The sequence below is a fragment of the Amia ocellicauda genome, chromosome 3, assembly GCF_036373705.1.
Source record: "Amia ocellicauda isolate fAmiCal2 chromosome 3, fAmiCal2.hap1, whole genome shotgun sequence".
Classification (NCBI taxonomy): domain Eukaryota; kingdom Metazoa; phylum Chordata; class Actinopteri; order Amiiformes; family Amiidae; genus Amia; species Amia ocellicauda.
This window is the reverse complement of record NC_089852.1, coordinates 46,685,668-46,711,471: the sequence shown is the minus strand read 5'-3', so window position 1 is coordinate 46,711,471 and position 25,804 is coordinate 46,685,668. Positions and strand designations below refer to the sequence as shown.

The 25,804-nt window shown below is 38.6% G+C and overlaps 2 protein-coding genes across 2 annotated transcripts in view; one reads left to right on the top strand and one right to left on the bottom strand.

Annotated features, from left to right (window-relative positions):
* The first annotated feature begins 315 nt into the window (after positions 1-315).
* Positions 316-3,938, top strand: LOC136746876 (coiled-coil domain-containing protein 69-like). Its single transcript, XM_066699720.1, has 9 exons — positions 316-399; positions 966-996; positions 1,526-1,695; positions 2,086-2,173; positions 2,405-2,478; positions 2,684-2,758; positions 2,957-3,076; positions 3,266-3,363; positions 3,682-3,938. The coding sequence occupies exons 1-9, from the start codon at positions 349-351 to the stop codon at positions 3,875-3,877; spliced, it is 903 nt and encodes a 300-aa protein (XP_066555817.1). The 5' UTR covers positions 316-348; the 3' UTR covers positions 3,878-3,938.
* A 3,043-nt stretch (positions 3,939-6,981) lies between these two features.
* Positions 6,982-25,804, bottom strand: part of LOC136746875 (relaxin receptor 2) — a 35,062-nt gene continuing 16,239 nt past the window's right edge. Inside the window, exons 6-18 of the mRNA XM_066699719.1 lie at positions 24,211-24,282; positions 23,296-23,367; positions 22,397-22,468; positions 19,659-19,733; positions 17,820-17,891; positions 16,313-16,384; positions 15,745-15,816; positions 15,390-15,461; positions 14,630-14,701; positions 13,656-13,885; positions 12,286-12,696; positions 9,878-10,096; positions 6,982-8,481 (exon numbers count right to left, since the gene is read on the bottom strand). Of these exons, the coding sequence (XP_066555816.1) occupies positions 8,234-8,481; positions 9,878-10,096; positions 12,286-12,696; positions 13,656-13,885; positions 14,630-14,701; positions 15,390-15,461; positions 15,745-15,816; positions 16,313-16,384; positions 17,820-17,891; positions 19,659-19,733; positions 22,397-22,468; positions 23,296-23,367; positions 24,211-24,282 (1,759 nt within the window). The 3' untranslated portion in view covers positions 6,982-8,233. The remainder of the gene's footprint in view (positions 8,482-9,877; positions 10,097-12,285; positions 12,697-13,655; positions 13,886-14,629; positions 14,702-15,389; positions 15,462-15,744; positions 15,817-16,312; positions 16,385-17,819; positions 17,892-19,658; positions 19,734-22,396; positions 22,469-23,295; positions 23,368-24,210; positions 24,283-25,804) is intronic.

Below are 25,804 nucleotides of genomic sequence, written 5' to 3'. Positions count from 1 at the left end.
GTCTGATTTATTATGACAAACTCACATTCAATTAGGAACAAAAATATTGCTACAAAATAAATACATTCTACATATTTTTCATGTGACCATGATACAAATATCGGGGGGGTTGTAATTGCTAGATTTGAATATTGCCCCGCACAAACTACGCCCCTGCGTGTACCGCCCGTGCACGGAGACGGAGGAATTGTGACGTCATACATCATTTCCCACAGTTCATTTTATGACGTTACACGAACTCCCATGTTGATCACAGTTGTTGTTGGTGTTGTACTAGCGGGAGTGCAAAGTATATCCGATCCGTGAGTAGGTGCATTAAAAGCCGAGGACAGACGCACAATAGCAGATATGGGTTGCTGTCAGAGCCAACAACGCAGCAGCATATCGCGCAATTCACAGGTACTGAACAGAGGATTTGTGTTAATGCATTGCCAGTACAATTACACAAACAGTTTGTCTTTGATACAGCTGAGCTCAGATAGAAGATGTGAGTACAGCAGTAGTTGCTGCATTCAAACGGGCGGTCAAAACGTCAAGGGGAGTGACTTGGACTTCGGAGGAAACCGAGACCTGTCTCCCATCCCTTCCTTCACTCTTCCCCTGGGTTCTGCATTGTTTTTGTCTTCGGAGTAAAATACATATGAAACACCGATATGCAATGCAGGAAAATGTGTATCCGTTGTTTTAATTATACAAAACGAACCGAGTTCACATGGAAACGAACCCGGCACGTTTGTATTGTACACAAGGCCAGTGTGAACAGCTAGCACACTGATACATTGTTTCACAGCAAACGAACCACTGCAAACCCCCTATATAATATATATGAACCTTTGTTTGTCTTTATCACTGTATCATTTAGCTCATTGCATAATTGTATGAGATAGCAGTTGCCTACATACTGAAGTCAAACAGCTATATCAAGACAAATACATGCTTATATACTGTTCTTCATTTTATTTTAGACAACAGATGGACACAGAGAGGATCGACGTGGTAAGTTTGTAGATCACTTTCTTTAACTCACTGTTGCTACCTTCACCTCAAAGTGTTTATCAGTGGCATGAGGTCGGACACATAACTCCATGAGGCTGCTTTTTAAAACTTAAATGTAAATGATCCATAAATGAATCTCAGCAAGTCAATTGGTAAATACGGGGATATATAAATTAAAGCAAAAGCAAAACATATACAAGCTGATGGGTATCATTTCTGAATGAATGTTATTCTTAAGGAAATATTTGTATCCTTTATACGTGCATTGGTGTTTGATTTCCTCCTTATGACACAAACTCCAGATGTCACTGGCTTTATGTTAGTATCCCAGTGCAGAATATCGGTTCCCTGTAGTGAGAGCTGAAGTGCCTCCAGTAATTGTTTGAAGAATACCTTATACTCTGGGTCAATACAGTGTCTTTGAGGTTGTTTTCATTGTGTGAAGAAGTGACTCCGTCTGTGGAGTTGGTGCTGTCAGCTGCATTTTTCTGCTGTTCTGAGCTGCTGTTTGGTGTCTTTGCCTGCTTAGACCGATCCCAGCACGAGGCCACAGGGCTGGCACAGCTTCGGCACCAGCATGAGAGGGAGCTGCAGGAACTGCGGGAAACCCTTCTTGCTGCTGGGAAACAGGAGAGAGAGGAGCTGCTAAGGTTCCAGCGAGAGGAGATTGAGAGGGTGAGGCAGGATGTTGCAAACAAGGTATCTCTACTGTCCCTTTATTAATAGCACTGAATCAGAAGCAATTACATTTACTATTACTATGTCACTGATAAGCCCCCGAGTGAAAAGAAACACCCAAGTATTTGGTGCTGCTTTGAGGAATGGTTTGGGTCAAATTCCAAGTTTAATTTAATTTACAAGACATTAAAGAGATTAAACAAATACGAAAAGTAATATTTGATCATCCTCGTCAGCCTTAAAAAGCCAGCTAATTGGGAACACGGCCTGGTGTGTATGTCCATTCATTTATTGGTTTGCAGTGTCTGTTTGTGGTTGTCGGGCTTCTAGCTTGTCTTTTGCCCCCAGCCTTGTGTATGAAAGGATAGATGAACACTTCAATCGTGTCTCTGCATCTCTCTCCCTTTTCAGGTGAAATCCGAAACCTCTGCACAGCTCCGTGCTGTGCGTGTTACCCGTGAAGTATTGTTCATGGATGCAAACAACAGGACAATAGAAGGTGTGTGTAACTTTTGTGTTTTTGCTTTTCTCTGTATTAACGTCCCTTTGTGCACCAGTGATTTCCTAGTTCTGCCTTTTGTACAGTCAATATGCATTTCCGCACCAGGGAAGCACAACAGAAATAGTGCTGTGTCCCTTAAACCCACGCGTGAAGCATCACGTCAGCCTGTGAAAGGTTCTTATGTTGGGAGCCTGAAGTCTCAGTGTGTGTGTTCATATGTTTCCACAGGGTTGCAGCAATCTCTGGATGAAGACAAGTCATCACTGACCAAGAGCTGTGAGGCGGCTCGAGCATCATTCCAGGTTCAGTCCTTTTTCAGGATCAGTGAATTGTCAAACCCTGTTGCAGGTTAACCTGAATCATTGTTGAAGTTTGTTGTTTTTCATTTATTCAGATACAGAACCTGTATGACTTTGTGTTGCTTGGGAATACGCACTTCCCCAAGTCTGTTTTTCCCCCTGAAATCCACTGCTTCACTGCTTGACCTCATGTATCAATTGTCTGCAGGGGACAGTAGATGATTACAACACAGAGGAATCTCAAGAGTCCATCTTCAGAAGAGACCTGTGGATTAATATTCGGGTATGTTGACTGTATTCACATGCATTGAGAACAAACACATGAATGATTCTGTAAAGCTCTGGAGTCTGTCGTAGGTCAAGGGCAGACTAGGACACTAGTTGTCTAAACTTCACATAGAAATGTGTTTACTGGAGACAGTTTCTAAGCATCACTGCAGAAATGCTGGCTTGTTGTCAAATCCCTGATCTACTCTTTCAGACCCATGGCAGTCCTGGTGCATTTTGGGAGCAGGAGCTGCAGAGCCTTCACTCAGTGATCTGCATGAAGAGCCAGCAGATCAAAGTGCTCAGCTGTAAAGAGCACCAGATGCAATCCCTGGTAAGGACAAGAACTTTGTGTCCATGTTTTCCACACTGGCAGTCCAAGTTCATATCAATAATCAATAATTGCTTTTAAGAGTTGTTTCAATTAGAAAACACCCATCTTTGGAGAGTTCTATTCGGTCATTCGTTCCAGCGTGGCTGTGTCTCATGTCTGAGGAAATCCTTTCATCTTTATTGTCTGCAGACTGAGAAGAACCTGTTTTTGAAGAAGCAGTTGAAGAAGATCCAACACTGCAATGAGGAGCTGAGTGCCCAACATCAGGACCTACAGACTTATATCCAGTATGTCTCTGAGAGGAAGGAAAACAGCCTCCTAGTGTTTGTAATAATCTTAAGATAAAAGTGTTTCAGTGGAAGAAACCAACACAGCAGACAAAGCAGGAAATAAGGAATGAGTGCAGGGCTCTTAAAACAGAAATAAGGCTTGTTCACTACACTTTTAAAGCATTTGTTTAAATGTCTTTTACCTGTTCTCCTTGTGAAATCAAACCATATGCAGTAGAAGCTCGTGTATCTGGAATGTGATTGAGACATGGTGTGTGTCGTTTGCTGTTGTTTGCTGTATCCTGAACCCACGCTGTGTCTTGTGTTGCTCCTCAGGCAGCTGACAGGAGAGCTGACCGCACTGCAGCAGGCGCTGGCCAAGGAGTCCCAGCACACTCAGAAGCTGGGCCTGCAGAAGGAGCAGCTGCATTACAGACTCTCCAGTCCAGAGTCTCCTGTCCCGTCTCACCCCTCACCTCTCCCCTCACTGAGCCCAGCGAACAGCAGGCAGAGGAGCCGCGCGCTGCATTGACAGCCTGCCCGGCCAGAAAACACCCAGGCATACGGTGCCCGTTTTTGGACATCCTCACGGATCAGTCATCCTCGAGTCAAGTATCAAGCATCACCCACTCAAGTCTCTGGTATCAGGATCATTACTCACCCCTCCCTCAGTAAATCGTCATTGCTCCTCCTCACGCTTCCTCCTCCTCAGCCTCAGTGCTCCGACATCAAGTCTCCTGCTCAGGCATCAAGCATCAATTATCCCGCACCTGGCATCAGTTATCATGCATCAGGCATCAGGTGTCAGTTATCACGCATCAGGTGTCAGGTATCAGGCATCAGGTGTCAGTTATCACGCGTCAGGTGTCAGGTATCAGGCATCAGTTATCATGCATCAGGTCTTCTCCTCACACCTCACTGCTGTTTTTTTCTTGTTTTACGTTTCAAAATCACAGCTCATCCACTGATCCAGTCAATCTTCATTTAAATAAGGAGCGGGTCTTAGATGTGTGGTTGGGTCACTGCACTGCAGTGTGAGAGACCCGGGTTTGAATCCTATTTTGGGAATCATTGATACAATACATTGATTTTTACCTTTCTTAATTAATAGAAACGCATCTTTACGCAATGAAATGTGTTGTGTTTATGTAACAACCTTGTGATCTGTTTAAATTACTGTATTGATCATGCCTTTAAATATTTTGAAGAATATGGAATGGAAATCCAAGACTATCCTTTAAAGACAAATAGTAATTGCTCATTTAACAGAAATAACGTTATATGTCAGCATATGTATACATGTATCCACCCCCCACCCCCCCATTCTCTAATCCTGTATCCAGTGTTGTTCGTTGCTTCGCTGTCCTCATCCTGTAGCCTCAGTGTTTTCAGAGCCCATTCTTGATGTTGTAGAAATATGTTGCAGACGAGCAGAACTACGACCACACTTTTCAATGCTTTGTTTTCTCTCTCCCTGGGCGAAGCTTAACAGAGTATTTCTAAAATTAGTATTATCCAATACACACAGTTATTTAAAAAACTGAAATCTTATACATGCTAAACAGAAAGCTTAATTAAATAATGCATTTAATATTAAATAGGTAAATGTGCAGTAGCCACTTGGATAATTACAGATCAAAACACAACAGTATGTTGGGGGGTGGATACACATATACATATGCTGACATATAACGTTATTTGTCTTTAAAGGATAGTCTTGGATTTCTATCCCATATTCTTCAAAATATTTAAAGGCATGATCAATACAGTAATTTAAACAGATCACAAGGTTGTTACATAAACACAGCACATTTCCCTGCGTAAAGATGCGTTTCTATTAATTAAGAAAGGTAAAAATCAATGTATTGTATCAATGATTCCCAAAATAGGATTCAACCCAGGTCTCTCACACCACAGTGCAGTGACCCAACCACACATCTAAGACTTGCTCCTTATTTAAATGAAGATTGACTGGATCAGTGGGTGAGCTGTGATTTCGAAACGTAAAACAAAACAAGAAAAAAACAGCAGTGAGGTGTGAATAGCAGACCTGATGCCTGATACCTAACGCGTGATACCTGACACCTGATGCGTGATAACTGACACCTGATGCGTGATACCTGATACCTGATGCATGATAACTGATGCCAGGTGCGGGATAATTGATGCCTGATGCCTGAGCAGGAGACTTAATGTCGGAGCACTGAGGCTGAGGAGGAGGAGGTGTGAGGAGGAACAATGACGATTGACTGAGGGAGGGGTGAGTAATGATCCTGATACCAGAGACTTGAGTGGGTGATGCTTGATACTTGACTCGAGGACGACTGATGCGTGTAATGTCCAAAAATGGACACTGTACAGGCACAGCAGGGGAGCTTCGCAAATAAAAATGATTTCAATAAAATAACATCAGTTCGTTCAGAGCGTCTCTTATTGTAAAGTCAGTATCCTGTAAAAAACAACAACACACCAACAGCATTGTTATATTGTTAAACAGAGGATCCTATTCTATGATAATGAGCTTGATACTTGGGTGCATTACGTAAGGTGTGGATTTCCATTTTGTGATATCCGCAGTCTCCTCCTGATTCAAATCACTTAAGAGTCGTACATTAAAACACGTTTAATTGAGCATTCTGAGCAGGTCGAGTGCATCACATAACTGTTCTTATTGATAGTGCTGTCCTGCTGTTATGTATTGAATGCTCTGAGTGGCTGCCTCAGTTTTGTGTGGAGTGTCATTAATGTGTCAGTCTCTTTCTTCTGACTGACATCTGCAAAATCTGTGACTTTCTCCCGACTGTCCCTGAGGGAATGAAGGTTGACTTTAGCCACAGCTGTAAACTCATAATATATCCACCAGAGGGAGAAAATCACGCCATATTAACACAGAACTTCCCGTCTCCAATAATATCTAAGTACATTTAAATAGATGACCTAATGGAATTAAAATATAGGAAACTGACTGCCGAAGTCATGGTGGTGATTCAATTTGATGGTTGTGACTCATGGGTACGTTGTTCCATTAAGGTGCTTAACTTTGTCAAAGGATCATTCCACCTGTCGGCTGTTGGAATGGCTAGAGAAACCAGTGCAGTAAAACAGCAGGCAATACTACTTACACAGCTATGTTAAAACGTTCAATGGCTCGTTGGAAACTGACCAGCGCTGGGAGAGACAGTTCAGTGGCACAGAGTTTGCGACTCCATGAGGGTTTGATCTATTGGAATGACTTACTCTTTGTCCCGCGCAGATCTTCCTCAAGAGACTCCACACATTGGCCATTGTCCTGAAAGAACTTCTAGTATAATGGGCTGATATGACTGATGCTACTGTGCATTATATGTTCTTAGACAATCAGATATTCCTTTACAAAATAAACAAGCAGACAAGCAAAGCAAACAAAATACAAGACAATACAACACAATCAAACACAATAAAACCATCCAAAACAAACTGGTCTCAGAATTGAGTATCTTCTGTATGGTTATAACTCACTTTCAGATTCACACAAACCCCTGAATCTGGAAATTCAGGACAGGTGGCATAAACTGAAAACAGATTTGTTTTACTGTCATATATACATATATACTGATTAAAGATATCCATTGTATAATTCTTATCATTTTAAGTTCTGCAGAGGATGCTGGATGATGCTTTGTCTTATCTCTGCTTCAGAGAAGGGATGTAAAGTACACTGCTTTTTCTTTTTATCCTCATTACATAGCAAAAAGTGCTTTATTAGCATAAAACAACAAAATAAATGTGTTTGGGAATTACAAAGCACATTTACTTCACAGTTGTGTACAGGATATTCTTTACTTTAGCCATAATAGTATGAAAAGAAACGTATGGAAACATGTTTTCCATGAGAAATGTGTACAATTTTCACATTCACAGGTTTGGAAATTGCATTGTACAAAATATATCATGATAGAGAGAGATATTTTAGAAATGAAGACAAACATCTGAACACAACTAATCAAACCTGTGTAACACACACTATGATGTGTGAAAGGCAGCCATCTGGTGGTAAAAATGAACAAATATTCCCAAAGCTGTCTTTCCATTTTAATATAAGAAAGCAGTGTTTGTGGCAGGTTTTAAGAATGTAAATAAGAACATATCCTATCCCTATGTCCATATATATCAATATATCTATCTATATATATATATATTATAATGAAAACAAATACAAATCAACTACAAATATAGGTACACAATTATAATAACCTATGTGTTTAGCATTTTCTAAAGGATTAAAAGATCAGAATCACATGATTTCACTGGACTTGAGTGGAATGTTGACATAAGTAGCCATTTTGCTGGTGAGGATTTTTTTTAAATAGATAATGAAATTATGGTATAAACATCATTCACAGTAACAACCAAATCTTACATATTCTTTCTGTCCAAGGAAGGAAAATTAGCTTCTCCACAAATTTGGTTTTGGCAATTAAAACGTTTTTTTTTTTTATTTCCATTCAATGAAGTGTGCCCCACTCGTGGATTTAGGCTTTCTCCGACTGTACAATAAACAATAAAGTCACATTCAGTCCATTGCATGGAGAACTGCTCCTGTAAACAATACTGTGCTTGGTGTCGAGGAGTCCCAGCTATGCTGAAATCGAACCTGTTCAGACACTTTATACACATATAGTGCACTGACGCCCTGTCTCCCTGTAGTGGAGAGGACCGTTACTGTATGGCAAAGGTCTTCATTATTGGCTGCTCCTGAGTCCAATGGAGAAAAAGCCCTTAACAGACTAGGCTCGTTGCCTTGGTAATCCAGTGGCATGATGGGAATGAAGACCCTCTGAACAGAATTAGCCAAATGGCTGAAAGTATTGCTCTTTCTTGTTGCTTCACTTCCTGTTATCCCCTTTCATCACATCTCCCTGATAGATATCCTCTGCAGGAAACTCTGGTGGTAGCAGGTCTGTCTGGAGGAGTCCATGAATGCCACTGAAGTGGTCAGACTCTTTCGGCCCTTCTCGTGGCCGGAGTTTCTTTGCCACCTGCACAGTAAAAGCTCCACTTGCTCCCTGAAGAAGCGGGTGGTGAGAGTGTAGAGGATGGGGTTCAAGGCACTGTTGATGGGTAGAATGAAGATCACCACCCAGGAAGTTATGGTCCCTTGGAGGAGAAACACAAAGAATAACTTATGGCAGCCCAGGACTGCAGAGCTTTGCAATAATAAACGTGTTATCTCTTGGTTTTATTTCAATTGGCAATAACATGTGCAGTGTGTACATAACTGATACTCTACCTTGCAAGCTGATTAAATAAATCATATGTTTTATAGTAGCTCAAGTGTATTCATTATTATATTCAAATTGCATCTTCACATTTCCAGAATGGATTAGTGTAATGAAATATGACAAGTGTCAAATTGTAGAGAAATCAACTGACAAACTGTAGGAATAGAAACATTTCTTATTTAGAACAAACTGATTTGATTGTCTTGGCCAATATGTGCTGGTGTCTTTGAATGACAATAATCTGACACGGTGCTGTCTGGCCTCAAAACAATGTAGTATGTCTGATTTGTTCACAAAGTATTAAAAGCATAATGATTTAGACAACAAACACATCTCTTTTCACAAATCAAAAAAAGGAAAGCAGTTGTAATTGATTTTCAACATTTGTTTTCTTTTTCAATGGAATAAAATATAAACAACTTGTCCTGAAGCGAACTGTTTAGTTAGGTGGTGTTTTTGTGTACTGCACATCCTGTAATAAGGATTTATTTCACCTGCTTCATACCATAGTAGTTTTTCTGTTGCAACTACAGATCTAATGATTTACACTTTGATCTAAGGGGGAGCCCAGTCGTAACATGGGAAGCCCCAGTCGAGAGAGAAAAAAATTAAAATAAAGAGAGACCTTTGCATACAAAAACGTGTTGCAATGTAAGTCTACAGAATTTCTCGTGCAGTGAATCCCTGCTTGTTACACGGCCCCTGAAAATGCATAATTCATAAGATCTTTTGAATGTTAACTTGCTCTAAAACAAATTGTTCTGGCACATGTGTCATATTTGTCTGTAGAAATAAGGTGCTACAACAATCTTGACACATTTTGGTATATTTTGTTTTAACAAATATACTCCCTGCAATCTCCTTGAGCCAGGCCCCTCTCTCAGTAATCAAGGAAAGGGTGAAAACATGCACAGACTAGGTAAGGGGGTGTCGACCTCAAAAGCCACATTTTCTTCTCACTATAGTACCTCCTGTGCTTTCAGTTACAACATTTGACTTTTTATTTGAGCCTATAGAAAGAAGAGACAGTATTTCCCTTTTCTCTGCATTTTTAACTCGGCGTCCGTGCAAGATCTGAATAGAAACGTTAAACAAACAGATTTGTTCGGTAACTTCACTAACAGAGAAGTGCTAACAGAGAAGAGATGAACCAATTTTCTAGGACACAGAACTCTGGAGGCTTAACACCCCCGTTTCAGGCCCCTGCACGTCCACATGTGGGGTTGAGAAACATGGTCCTAATCTTGACAAGGGACAACACAGCTACTGACCTGGAATCTCCATCTCCAGCAGAGAGAGGATTTTCACGAGGAAAATGGGTATCCAGCAGAGGGCATCAGAGAACACAATGAAAAAGAACCGGTTGGCCACAGCAACGTCTTTGTGGAGGCGACTCCTCATGTCCGTGGTGTTCAGGCCGGTCTTATAGATGGAGCAGAACATGCTTGTGTAGGCAAAGACTATGATGAGGAAGGCTACCAGATTCAGCCCTGGCAAGAAAGAAGACAGAACAACAATAACGGCTTAATTTTGTATTTCCTTGGTTTTCAAAGCCATAAAAAGGAAGCTTTCTCTCATTCATTTATTTTGGAGACAATCTTGGCAAAGTTAAATGGAAAAAGTTACATGTTTTAATATGGAGAAATAATATAGAATGTTTTTGTCCCACAAGATACATAAGTTTCTGTCTGCTTGTCTGTCTATCGATCCATCTGTCTATACAGGATTCTGGCGTTGGTTGTAATTATTTATATCTTACTGCTGTATTCTGAGAAAGTCTGCGAAATCAATGTTTACACACTAGAGCAGACTCCTGGTTAAAGCTTTATCCACACACAATCTTCAGCCTCCTGTTATTTCAAGTCAGCACCTTTAAGACAGTGTGACAACATGAAACTAGAGAAAACAAGCTCAAATCAATCTGTGGGTTCAATAAGCCACAGTGAATAATTCACTTAGCTGGTTGCCACTGTCTTCATTACCAGAGTTCACTGCCATTGTACAACCTGACACGTAGGTACAATATGCTTTTTTTTAAATGTCTTTTCTTTCATCCGCCACAGGAGAAAGGTAGTGAAAAGGTTGTGTCTGAACTTTAATATATACCTTAATAAACCTTACAATGTTCAAACTACTGAAACCGCTGTGAAAGGGCTCAATTTGTCTCAATTATAAACAATAAATCAGGATTAACACCATTCATTCCTGCCCGTCTTCCACCCAAGTTGTGTGATTCATACACACTTCTTGCCTCCAGTCAAGCCACTGAGGTTTTGATCTTGGGTTTAATTTAATACTGCATAATGCATGAGACTGTGAGACAGGAGTCTTGACAGCACTAATTTGGAAATTGCATCCAGCGATGAGCAGTAGAAGTTATCTCTACTAAAAAAAGGCTGTGAACTTTTGTGCCTTTTCACAGTTTTTTTTTTTTTTTTTTAAATCTCCAAGTTGACATCAAAATGTTATGCTTGGCAAAGGAGACATTATTTGCATAATATCCCCAAAGTATTGATTGGGTGGTATTACAGTCACAGCAGATGAGAAGGAACAGGCAAACTTCAACAGGAAAAAAAAATATGTAACAACAAAAACAAAAACAACGTAAGTGAAAGATTAGTTGTATTGCGTGAAGATTGTGGGTTTAAATCCAGGCTAGTGCTGCCTCCAAGCTGCCATTCAGTCACTTAATTGCTCCATAATTACTTTGTTCCCTCTACTGCTCAAGATAGTAGAAATTATTAAGGATTATGTGAAACAAAGCCTTGCACTAGGATGGAATGGAAGAGCCAAGAATGCATGGCCTTGCATTGACCTTATAGAGGCTGCAACTCCATAGAGGAGAGACAAAATGAACAGCTGTTGTTGGGTACGGTTGGGTGAGGTAGGGCCATCCAGGGGGCTCATGGTTTTGCCCATTGGCTGACCTATTGCCCACAGGAGTACCAGGTATTAGTGGGAGCAGTGAGTACCCTCCTTTTTACACTTCAAGTCCACTTTTTTCATCTCACACTGATACTGTTAATAAATGCAGATTGCTCAGGGAAGCACACACCATAGCAAAATAATTTGTCCAACTGCAGTTTTCTAAGATCAGCGGGGGAGTGAAACGGTGGGTCAAGTAAAAGAGTGACTGGGGATGCCAAGCTAAGTTGTGAAATGGGAAAATAATAGTCTCTAAATTTACACAATGAGAGTCGGATGCTGCGTTAGCTTTTCATTAACCTCTGCACTGTGGTGCCATGGGTATACAATGAGAGGCTCCTCGTACAGGTTCTCTAATGATCTGAAAATGCTCTGTTTATTTCCTCATTTGGCCATGAGGTGCAGGCGGAAGAATATGAAAATGTCACAACCAATTGATTTAGAGATTCCAGATGATGATGACAATGTAGCATTCTGCGAGAGAAACACTGCGGTCCTCTAGGGGTTCAGAATTGGACAGGAGCTGTTTAACCCTTTTTCCCCAGCTATTAAGGTTTGATTTAAAGAAAGCATTAAAAGTGGACCAGTTTTTTGGAACCCTGTTTTACTGGTTTAATAAATGAATACCTCCTGCAGTCTAACCACATTAAGTTTATTGTCAAAGCAATTGTGGAGCATTTTAAGTAAGTAAGGGCATTTTGGCAATGAACATTACACAAGGAAGATGTTTCTTTCCCCTACAGTTTATACTCACCCAGGAATATTCCTGTTGAATACCCCTTTGCAGCTGGTTTTTCCAGACGATCTGAATGGAGAGGAAAGCAGACCCCATTTCGGCCATAATAGTTCCCAAACAGATCCTCATTCAACAGCGGGATGGCGGCAATGAAAAATCCGAGCAGCCATATGGTCGCCAGCATTACCAGAGTCTGACATTTGCTCGGGCGAATGTTCTTGAACGGGAAAACAATGACAAGGTACTTCTCCAGGGTGAGGTAGGTCAGCAGCATCACTGACACCTCTGAAGAGAGCATAGCCAAGAAGCCTATGGTGCGACACTGCATGCTCTCCATCCAGAGCTGTGCGTTTTTATTGTATTCACCCCGGAACTTCACATCAAACACCCCCACGAAGAAGAGGTACACTCCCATCAAGCAGTCAGCACCTGTGAGTGACATCAGCAGTGTAAAGTATTGTTTTGCTTTAGGCCTCACTTCCTGCTTTCTCTCTTTTATTATTCAAATTCCATTCCCTTTTCATAAGTGTAATTATTACCACTAATAAATCTAATTGAACACAGAACCACTGAATGTTATGTTATAAAACATACTGTTTTATGTTACACCTTAAAAGAAGCATCTTTACATTGAGAGCTATATATTGTTTCCAACTTTTTTTTTAAACATAATGCTTGAAACAATATTGTCCATGAAAGCAATATTCAGCACCAGTACCACTAACAGCAGCTAGTAATTCCTCAACAGAGCTCAATGTTGAAAAAATAAAAACACTGATTCTGAAATATCCTTCTGCAGTGACGTAAGATTAAGCTCATGTCTGAAACTGTCAGCACCTTTTAATTCTTAAGGAATTGGAGAGGATTGGGATCACAGCAATGTAGCCCTGGAGAGAGTGTGTGATACTGTGATACTGTATCTAGAGATGGTGTACTTCTCTATGACAGCAACTTTGAAGATGCTGACAGAAAAAGGGATTCAGTGGCCAGAGATAAAACCTTCATCCTCCATATCAACAGCTTTTGGCTGTCCTTATAATTGTCTGGAGTTTATCAACTGGCTGTCTGAAATTAAACGTGCTATAAGCTTGTCAGCAAGCCGTGCATAAACAAACTGTTCTGTCAGCTATATATATATATATATATATATATATATATATATATATATATATATATATATATATATATATATATATATACAATAGATTTTAATTAAATGTCAATCTATGCTATACCATCAGCATCATATACAATTGCCAGATTAAGAAGTCCTTACTGTGGACTTCCTTATCATTTCAAAAACTTGTTTCTTGCACTAAGAACGATCTCTAATTTTACTTCTCAGTGACTGTGAGCTAAACATCACAAACATTTCAACCAGCACTTACAGCACAGCACCTTGATGCTCATGGCATGCAGGTTGTTCTCCGCTCGGATCAGGGACCTCATGCAGATAACAAAGACATTGCCGAAGCAAGTGATGAAAGCAATGACCCACACTGACACTCGGAGGATAATGTTGGCCAGCAGGTCCTCGAAGGAAGAAATCCCGTCGGAATTGGGCTTGCACTTCCGTACATGAGGAGCATAGGAGCAGTATTGAAACTTCTTAAAATATCTGGGAAAACAGATGGGAATGGTGGGAAACACTATAACCAAAGGCAGGACACTAAACCATACTAAGAGATGGAGAATGATTTGAGCAGTGTGTTATGTGCTCATACAGCGGTTCTTAACCCTGCTCCTCCAGAGCAACTGTCTGTGCTGGATTTTTATTCCGAGCAGACTCTCGAATAGAACCCTAAACTGAACTTATAACATGTCTGAACAGAACTTAATCATTATTTTTAAAAGTTGGAGATTTCAAGTGAATAGAAAACTGTATAAGGTATTTGAATTCTCCAACTTTTTGTAAGCTGTAAGGAAAACTTCAGTGGAAAACATATAGGCTACACTTGACTTCAATTGTGTACGGGCTCTACCCACGAACGCTGAAGAACATGAGCTTTTTCTGTAAAGATGGAAAATGAATTTGCTGAACTTGATTAGGTTTCGCAAACTTTTAATCTCTTTGTGTCCTCCTAACCTATCTTCTGATACAAAGACATTTGTAAAAAGGTATGATTTATATCATCAGCCATTGCAATCGCTATGAAATGATGCCCTTTACTTTTGAATCTGCCTTGCATAGTGAAGCTGGAAAGATTTGGAATGAAATACCAGAATATGCCTCTTCGGTTCAGCAACCAAACTGTGTATGTATATGTAAAACGTAGGTAATGAAGAAAATTAATGAATAATTCAATTAAAATTGAAGGTCTGTAATGCTTGAACAAAACTGCCTCCAGGTATCAATACTTACATATGCGAAAGGTTCCTGACGGGCTTGAACATCCTGGTTTGTATATTTGGGATTTCTATTCCCTCCAGTCCTCTGTGGAGAAAGCACCATTTCAAATTCAGAGCTTCCCTAAGCCATAAGCAATTTGTCACCTCAGTGGTAAAGCAGTAATGCTTTATTTGGCACAGTCAGTCTCTGGAAATATACCCAAATGCTGAGTGTCTTACCATCCTAAGTACTGTTACTTGCATGAGCATTCAGACTCTCTTTTCTAGCAAATTAAACAGAACACCGCATTCATTAAACACATCATGCATAACAAGACATACAGAACCTGCAGCACTTCCATATATACATTACATCAAGAAAACAGCCAGTAATTGGCAGAGAAATGCATATTATTTACACATATTTAATGGTATATACTGTACACCTACTTAATGATACCTACAGCTGCAGTAGAATATATTCATATCCTTCAACTGAACCCATGTTATTCTGGGATTCATTTATTGAACTAAATATTGTTCATAACATTAATTATTTATTAAATTAACTGTATAGATTAAACTGATTTAACACAGGGAGTATATACCTTTACAATAAATAAAAGTATAACATTGTTTCAAATGAAGGTTGTGAGTGTGAAAATAATAATAATAATAATAATAATAATAATAATAATAATAATAATAATAATAATTGACTTCAGAACACTCAATCTGGATTTTTCTGTAGCTTGCATGCAGATAAGATACATGAAACTTCAGTTTCTACTTACAAGGACTGCAGTTGGTTCAAGTGGTCAAACTGCTCGAGACGAATGTGAGTCAAAGGATTATGGGACATGTTTCTGTAATGTACAAAACAGTGTCAATCCTCACACTAGAACTGCCATCAGCAGAGACATCTTTTCTGAGTTTTCTGCATTGGTCACACTTCAGTCCCTGTCAAATCAGCACCTTTACAATGCTATCACTGCTTTACAAGTTGCTTTTTCACGTCAGGTGTTACGTCACCCGGGGAGTGCCTGTATGTTCCTCAGCTTATTGTCCTACATTTAATGGATCTTTTACTATTACAAATAAGAAGTAGTAAGATGTGTAAATCTACAGCTCACGAAAAAGAAAACTTACAGTATCTGTAAAGCTTTCAAGTCCTTAAAGATATTACGGGGTAGTTGTGTGATCCTGTTGCTTGATAGGTCACTGAAAAGCAAATATTTTAAGGGATGAATGATCAGACAACATAATAACAACATGAGGCAAAGAACAGTGGTGTAGATACAAAACTGATTTAAACAGACTCTAGAGTTCGATGCAGAATCTTTAAATTGTCTGACATAACACAACGTGACTTCTCATGCTGAAGAAACCAAGCCTTGAACAAAGTAGGATATTTTGTTCCCCTTGTATCTAGACACACAACAATCTAATGAGCACATGTTTTGATTTCAAGCTCAGTGTAATAAGTATTGGTGTTCATTCTGCCGCTGACAAATAGTTAGAAAAAGAATGTCATCTATCTGTTACATTGCTCCAATCTCTCCTTTCTTCAGCCTTAATTGAGGGAAACGAAAATGCAGGGTGAGTCTATCTGAAAACCTGGAGAGAAGCAGTGAAATATAAACTTTTCTTCCATCAAGGCGAGGTTATCAGTCCACAACTATCCTATTAATAAGTGATGAATGAAAGTGTTACTTACAGTTCTCCTAGCCTCCCTAGGGACTGAAATGTGTTTTCTGGAAGATGGGTAATTCTATTTGCACGTAGTGACCTGTGGAGAGAAATATATTTCATTTAAGGAGGATTGATCTAAGGAATATTATCAGCTTAGCTTGTTTTCAGTCATTCAGCTGATGACAACACCTGTCAAGTGATGGAATAGTTTAACATAAACCCTACACAGCTTCATCTTCATAGAAAGCGAGAAGCAGTTAAAAAGATGAGAGAATGTAGCCGACATAATATCAATTAAATTTATATTATATTATTCTTTTCACTTTATCTTATCATCAATATATTTCTCTTATACTCATATAAGAGCGTAGATTGTCCATATGCAAATGTTACTACTCACCAGTGAGAGTGCACATGCAAAGTGTATGCACTATGGTTACTATTGACAGCTAATCAGAGAAACACAGAACATATAACATAAGGTCTATGTGCTTACCAATAACAGTTTAAGTTAATTTCTTTCTAGACTGTGAATGGATTACAGAATTCATGCATACAACATGATTGGAGGCTTCCATATTTAAACTACTTTTCTAGTATTGGAGTTGTTCTATAACAAGTAACTGCAATGTGCCCATGTTGATAATGAAAATAAGCACGGCCAGTTCAAATGTTTAACCTTAGATTTAACTACCTGCCTTAAAGTCATTTTTTGGCTGTGCCTTATTTGCAAACGTGAGCCATCTTCTGAATTAACTGTACAACATGACTTCTACTTGGGTACATACTTTCTTTAAAATAATCTCACTGCTTTTCTCAGTTTCCTTAGGAGCAAAGTTGTTTTGAGTGAAAAATAGATGAAAGTGGATTGGCCAGGGTTTGAAATAGTAAATGCCAGATTGTGGGATTAATTCAACACACACTGTACAGACTTGTGATTGAAGAATCACATGATAGCCCCAAAACCTATTTTTTAAAAGAAGCAGTGCTCTTGATAACAAATTAAGCTGAGGAGACCGAGTATTTATGGTGCTGTAGAACATTATTAAACTTGCTGTTCACTGCTGTTTGGAATTACAAAATCTAGGCCTGAGAGATTGCTCTTGCTTTGTAGTGCACATGCTTTAAAGTTAAAATCTATTCAAAAGGAGCTCAGTGTCCTCACTTAAACCTAAATCCTGCACATTTGGGTTGAAAACAGAATGCTTATGTTTATAACTTTGAGCCTTACCTGCAAAAAATTTGATATTTTTCTTTCCTTTTTTTTTTTTTAAGACAATACGTTTCATATATTGGATTTGAAATGCACTTTATTGTTATGAAAAACAGCCCTATTAATCTTTCCAGATAATTTAAAAAAGTCTTAAAAACAGTGTTTACAAACTGCAAGGAAAGTGCTAAAACACCTGTCTTGAATGCAAATGTAAGATAAAGGCTGACAAAGGATTTCCAAAGACAATTTTATAAGCAGGGCATCCTTTCTGTGGCCAAAACTGTAGCTTCTCATTTGGTTAGTACAGCAGTACACTTACAGAACAGTGAGGTCACTGCACGTCAGTAGGGTGGAGAAATTTAACGCCCTGATATTGTTCCCTTCGAAGTCCCTAGAAGAAAAAGAATGGTAAAATCCATATGCTTTGCAAGTGTGAAAAATCACCAGCTAGAAGGACAAGAGGAAGACCAAGCAGCAAGTTTGTAGGGACACACAGAGATCCAGATTGGGGCCGAGACTAAACTTGTTTCTCTTTGAGTCACATGAATTTTAAATTTGATGCAATTCCTTTAGTCTTTCTTTGGCAGATGATATAGCACCCAGGAGCGTACCTTCAAACGTGCACAACAATGGGTCCGGTGCCAGTCTCTGTACAACCTGTTCTAGCGGAACACAAAGGCAGTAATAACTGGGGTGATGGAGCCGCATTTTTCAAACAGATTCTACCCTGAGAGGTCTGAATGACATTTTCGCTCTACCTTTCCCCACATCCCCGAAAAACAATGCATGTACTGATGTGAGGCAACAGTGATGTGAATAGATTAGAGCAGCTAAGGGAAGATTTTCTGTTTCATGTACAGAAAACAGCATCTGTCAACTGGGCAATTATGAAAATAGTTTTTTTCTTTTGTCCCCCTCAACTGTGCATACTTTTGTCTTCCTAAGCCTTCCTAATGCTTTCTATCATTTATTGATTTTTACCTCTTATTTTATTTCTGTCTAATGGTCTATCTAAAGCATGTCTACATATTGTATTCACACTGAATTGCTGAAAGTGTCTGCAATTTCTTGTTTTCTATCGGCTTTTTCAAATGCATACACAGAACAAGTAAAACTCACAGCAGGTGCGCTAACAGTGAGACACCTTTACAATTTCACCATTATAACTGACAGAATGATGCGGACTTGACATGTTTCATCGTTCACCTCCCAAAGCTATTAATCATTGGTTAATATCAGGGCCTCTTTGCCCCATTGCATTACAGACAGTCAGCCGCAAGAGGGTAACGCGCCATGGAGCTGAAATTGTATCCACTTGAACGCAGCACATGTTGGGAGAGAATTAGTAAGATGTACATTGGCAGTAAAGAGTGACTCCGACTGTGTGGAAGAGCTCTGGAAATGAGCATCTCCACAGTGCAAAGTTTCTCTCCACATAAGGCTTCTACATTAAATTCAGAAAGAAGCAAATGCTATCTATCGATTTAAAACCCTTAAGTCCTACTTTGTAGATCTCATCTACGGTTGTGTTACAAAAGCACATGATGGCAAGTGACCTTTTCTGGTATTTGTAATTATTATGTTTGGCAGCATTCTTTGTGCTGCTGTTGGTGAGGTTCTTATCTTCCCCAAATAACAAGCCGAGATTACTGAAGCCTAGAGACAAACAAAGCTCTGAAATGAACTCACTGGTGAAAGACTGGCAATGCAACGGGCAATGGCTGTGTAGCATGTGATATTTCATCAACCTAGTCTGTGGCATGATTGTTAGTTCCACCCGTATATTTTGCTGCCATTTGTCTCTGGGAAGTGTGTCCAGTGATGAGAATTGTTAATAGACCGTGTTATAGGGCTTAATTACAAATACCAAGGAATGTGTTTACTTGCTGTTAAATTTTCACATTAATTCCTGGATTCAGTTCTTATATTTGTAAAGTAATTTCTCTTTTACAAATTGTGTATTTAATTACCATCTATTCACATTTACAATGGCAAGCCCAAATATACAGCCCAAAAGGTCCCACTATGTATGTATATGTTATGTCTATATACATTTTGGCACCATTTGCCCCCCATGCCATACATGAGAAAAAGCAGTACAAGATTTAACATAAACTAAAGCCTAACAGTTACAAAGCAGTCAAATGTGTTCACTTACACCCAGTTCAGAAGCAGCATCTCAGAGCACAGTTTTGCCTTTGGAAGCTGCTCCAAAGAGTCATTAACCATTGACCTGAAAAAGCAATGAAAACTCCAGTCAGTCATAAATCTGCAAAAACCTCCAATTGTGAATAACATAAACCCACATTAAAACATTTAAACAAGCTAAGTGTCTGTTAGAAGCATCAGTGCTAGTGGATTTTGCCTCATTATAAAACAGAGTTTATAAAACAGTCGGAACAGACTAAGCAATAACTAACAGTTTATGCTCTCATACTCAACCAGATGGCCAAGCTTGTATTATCCTTAACAACAATTCCTGCTGATGACACACAGCATCCCAACTTCCATGTCTTAAGCCACCATATCAGTGCAATAGCAATCTACAAAATACAAACACAAATCAGAGCATTCAAAGCGTTTACAATTTCACTTCTAAAACTGAGAACAACTGTGTTGTCATTGACCTGTAATTGCAGCTGCAAATACTGACGGTAAACAAATAAATTAACTTTGTTAAGTGGAGCTCGTATGAAACTAAATAGTTATGCATCTCAGTAGAGTAAGTAAATGTCATTGTTTACATGTTTTAAAATGGAGCTCTTAAGCCTAATTAATGCAAACCAAAGTCTCAGAAGTCCTTAGAGATGGGGTAACAAAGCTACAGCTGATGTTAGGTTTGTTCTGGAATAATTAAGACAATTGTGGCCCTGCACAAAATGTTCTCATTTCCCCCTCTACACGGTTGTCTGTGATGAATTGTACAGCTGTGAAAAATATCACATGCGGGAATTACCTCGCCAAAAATTGGAGAAACCAGCGTGACAGCCTGATGAGAGGAAAACCAGACAAAGGGATGAAACGAGACAAGTGGGCACAAGAAAATATCACACCAAACTGCCACAAAAAATGCCAGAAAAAGGCAAAAAAGGAAAGAATCAGAAAGTGACAAATGATCTTGTATTTGATGTACAAATAACAGAAACAAAAGGAAGAAATTAATGAAAACCAATACAGATCCAATGTGGAGAACAAACCTTAGATTTTTTAATTTAATTTAATTTTGAGGGGAGGAGGTAATTTTCTTAAAAATAAAAACCAAAGAAAACAGATTGCAGGTATAATAAATTGGAGTTAAAAGTTGTTCTAGTTCTGAAAACTGATCATGGTGCAGGACTTTTTTAAGACACTGGGATGAGGACCAACAATAGAGGCTGAAATAAGGGAAACTCAGAGTGGTTTCGTGAGGGGAAAAGTCATCCTGAACCTAAAAACAATAGTAGAAAGATATTTAGACATAAAGAGATGTAAATCTGATGACGGAAAATGTGAAAGAAATTGAGGGAAGAATAGGACAAAGCGCATTTCACAACATGTATGACACCTTGACTTCAAAGATATTGACGATCACAAGCAGATGAAGAATACTTCATTGCTATGGACACTCCACACTAAACTACTTAAGCAAAACCTGGACAAATGATGCACAAAATTTCCTGGACCAGAAAATTGTCAAAACGAAAAGGTATTAGATTTGATGAAAACTAGCCACTACTAATAAATATCAAGACGTGCAAGAACAGCTATTTAACAAGAAGGAGCAACTTCCAACGATGCCTCTTAGAAGGTAAAACTGAAGGTAAAAGGAGTAGAGGATTACCCAGATGCCAATGGGAGGATAACATCACCACATGGAACAATCAGAACTATCAAGAATGTACCTACAAATCTTACAATCTGGCGTGAAATGACATCGAAGAAGGAACACGATGATGATGGGGGATAAGGAAATACATATTTGTGAAAACATTATAAAAGTAACTGCAGTCAGTTTGTGCCTTATTCATAAAAAAAAATATTTTTAAAAAAATGTGCATTTGCTTTTTTGTTTTTCTTCTCCTTGAAAGAACATAAGAACATGAAGTCGTACAATGTCTCACAAACTTTTCAGTGTCCCAGTTGAAGATTTCCTACGGGCATTTTAATGTTTAATTTTGATTGCGAAACATTACGACTTTCAGAATGGTGCGGTAAACTGATTGTGCCGGGAAAGTGTCAGGGATCAGGACCAAGATTATGAGGATGCGTTGGAACTTGGCTCATGCAGAACGGTTATGGTTTTGAACTGCTTAAAGATAATATAATATAAAGGAACAATGATGGCTTGTGCTGTGAAAACAATTAGAATTATGGGGGGCCGTTCACTTCAAAAATAACAAATTAAATGTTTTATGTACCAAAGTAGATGTATCATATGCCAAAACCTATAAATCATATACACAGTGGATATATCGCATAGCAGAAAATATAGCCAAACTCATATAACAAAGTTTATTTAACACATTGCAAATAACTTTATTTTTTGTGCTGTAAGTTATATCCACTTTGGTTCCTAATACATATGTTCTGCTATATGATATATCCACTTTGGTATATAATACATTTAATTTGTTATGTGTTAATTGAACAGCCCCTCATACAGAATCATGCATCAGCAATCATCATTGCTAGATGCTAGAATGACAGTAGCAATAGACACATAGATTCAAAAGGTCCCCCCCTGCCCCCAATGCCGTATTCAAAAGTACAATTATAGAACATAATTGCCAAGCTCTGACTGGCCACTACTGGATGAAAGCTCATCGCAAGACATCGATACACACCACCACCCCTCACTGGATGAGTAAAAGCCAGGGAAGTTCATTTGAAAACGTGGGCCTCCTGCATTGTACTTACAAAAAAAACAAGGACTTTAACCCTGTAAACATTTGTGCTGAAATCCTCTTGAGTGGGTTATCATCAAGGATTCTGGGAAACAATCAAGGAGAAAAAATGTTAATGACTAGTAGAGAACGGTACACACAGGCACACACTGTCATTATTCATGCTATGAGAGCTATTTAAAATAGGTAATTGGAAAACTGGCTTGACTCTTTCTGAAAACGTAAACCAGGTTTTAATTGACCCAGCCAACTACCGTTAGTTTTCACCGGCTTGAGTTTCCTTGTTTGAGAGTTTGCATGGAAAGACTAGAAACCATTTTCTCCACAGGAAAGCTAAAATATCAACATAATCTTGTACAGACATCATACCCATTTCCCACATGGTCTACAAATCTATAAGATAGTACACATCTGAGTATATGGACACATCTGAGTAAATGGACACGTACAAGAGATGCAACCTGGCCAATTTTTGCTGTAACAAATTCAGATCCCTCAAAAGTGGAATTCATTTATTATGCTTTACTGGAAACACTGGTCTAAATCATTACAAGACACCACCTCAACAAGGTGGAGCTACAGTGAGTGATGCAGTATCGACCCCAGAAGTGCTTATAATTTCTGTATACGACCCCTACCCACCACCCACCACCCCAAATCCCTGCTATTCATTCTAACTTTATTCCTAGACATTATGTTTTGGGTTTCCATATCCTGTCTTCCTGTGAGGCATTGATTCAATAAAATAGTACAGAAACTGAAGCCAGCTATTGATGACGCTATGAGGTACATTGGTTACTGTGATATTGGACTAAATGTAGCTTTACCCCCAAAACATGCACAAACAAAGTTGTAAAATTGCATTTAGATTGTGCTCCAGCACCCTGTTTACCAAGGGTTATTTATACTCACAGCCATTGTAATTGATGAAGATCACTAAAAACACCAGGCTTCAATGATGTGATACAGTTTTGACTGAGAGACCTGTAACACAGACAGAATTTTACTGATATCACCCACATACAAAAGAGTACATCTTCTATAAAAGGACTAGGGCCTAACAAATGTTACTTAAACATTTGTTACCTTCAGGAAATCTGAATCAAATGAAAATGGTTAATAATACACATAGAACATAACTAAGAAAATCACTTGACATAAATTTAGTTAACAGCATAGGCAGATTGTAGTTAAAATAGTTCATAGAAAAATGTGTTACTTCCGCTTCTCGCAGACTTGTCTGGAAAAAATGTGTTGTGGAGGTTTTGGCTTTCTACAAAAGAAAATTATGAAGGTCTGCTTTATTCGTTTTGAATTCATTTCACTATTTTGATCTTCCAACTTACTTTCCACATAGTGGGCTCTTCAATCCCTCAGTATGATTTATTATGTTATACATGAAATTCTAAAAGGTTGTTGCTTTTACCATTTCATATATAAAATACATGCAATTGATGTGTTCAACATGTGCTGACTATGTTTTAATCACAGACAAATACATACATACAAATGCATAGTATAAATTGAGAAAACAAGAAACCAAAAATACCATAATTTACACTTTACACACTTTTAATATAATATTGTCAAGAATGTTTGTTATATTTGGATAATAAAGTAAAGTTGAAGATGAAAACAAATAAATTTAGTCATTTTGAGATGGTTGATCACTTACAAATATTCAACAAAACTAAATAAAAGAGAACAGAATAGAAAATAAATTAAAATGCAGGGGAATGCACTGCTGTATTTTAAATCAGATTTGGGTCAAATAGGGTTCTTTAATTTTGTTTTTTTTGGGAATAGTTGAAGTTTAAATCCACTCACAGTTTTTTCAGTTTGTGAAGTCCACTGAAAGCTCTACTTGACACTGTTCGGATGCTGTTATTTTGAAGGAATCTGCTTAAAAAAAAAAAGAAAAAAAGAAAGAAAGAAAAGAATTACAATGGTATAATCTAGCAATTTACCCATAGAGAGTTATTACATGACAGTACAAATGCATCCTATAATTGAACGAATAATTGGACAATAAAATTGTTTACACAATGTGATTTGTTTTAGTTAATTTGATTAACTCAGTGCTGACAATGGCTGAACTGAACCTTTGTTGTCAGGAAATATTTTTTGTGTCATCAATTTTATTAATAATGGACTTAAAGTGAATCAACTGTAATTAATGTGAAGCATAATTAAGCTCACTCTGTAATACCCCATTTGGAGTTTGTTGTCAGTACATGTAAGGAACACATTAACCTTATTTTTCCATCCCATCAGGATAACTAAATTATTCCTAAGGGAACTGTGCTTTGAAGTGTGTCACAGATCGGACCATTACCTCACAGAAGTTTGCAGGTATATGAAATAAAGACTTGCATTTAAAAACAAGTGCACCACCATTGGACAGTTACAAGGAACAAAATCTTCAGCTCAATAAAAATGTCACATCAAGAAATCCAGTTATATAGCTATAAAATTATCATTCTGCAGGAATTCTGTGGTCAGTTTTCCGCCCAGCTCTCGCCCCCAAACAGACCTGGGGTTTCAAGTCAGTCCTGAATCAGCTAATAAGAAGTTCAATTAACACAACTTAGATTGCAAGTGATGCTGGTCCAAAAGCATAGCTTTAGTATATGTGTCCCCACATATCCATTAAAATGAACAAGTGCCCCTTTAATGCCAACATGTAATTTGTTTTCTCTGCAAATAGGTTACTCGTTAAGAAGAGTATAACACTCAAACTGAAGCCCCAATGAAAATATTTATTTCCTTCTTTCTTCTTGAAAGTGTTTTATTTTGTTTTATAGACCCCTTAAGCTCTTGGCCATTGTTCCACTCATACGTTACTGATTTAATGGCGAATTCCAGCACCAGGTCTGTTCCAGGCTGAAGTCCAGCGGGAGTGGAAAGAGTTTCAGCTTCGCTTCGCCATTACTGGTGGTCACCACGGCGACCATGAGGATGATGGCCGGGCCCTCACTATTTCTTTTTGTTTGCAACCTGTTGTGTTAAGTAGTCTTTAAATGAGTCAGTCTTTCAGGGTGTCCTCCATCAGTAAACATGACATAAGTCTCTCAGGCGCTTTGTAGCAAACTCTGACATGACCAGGAATCATGTAAAGTGTCACGGATGTCCTATTTTTTGGTGTTCCATTCCTGTTAGATTGGCTTCTAATTATAACTTGACTAGGCTTGTCAGTATGAATCACTTAGAACTGATTTATGTGCAAGGGTGAGGGGGGTGGGTGACGCACTTCATCTAAGGTACAGCAACACAGGTTTCATGCTGAATGCTGACAATTACACACCAGAATGAACCATAAAACAGCACAACAAAATATATCTGACCCCTTATAGCAGTGCACCAGAGACCACATAGACAGAGGGTGTTGGGAACATCTTTGGATAAATATTTATAAGGGCAG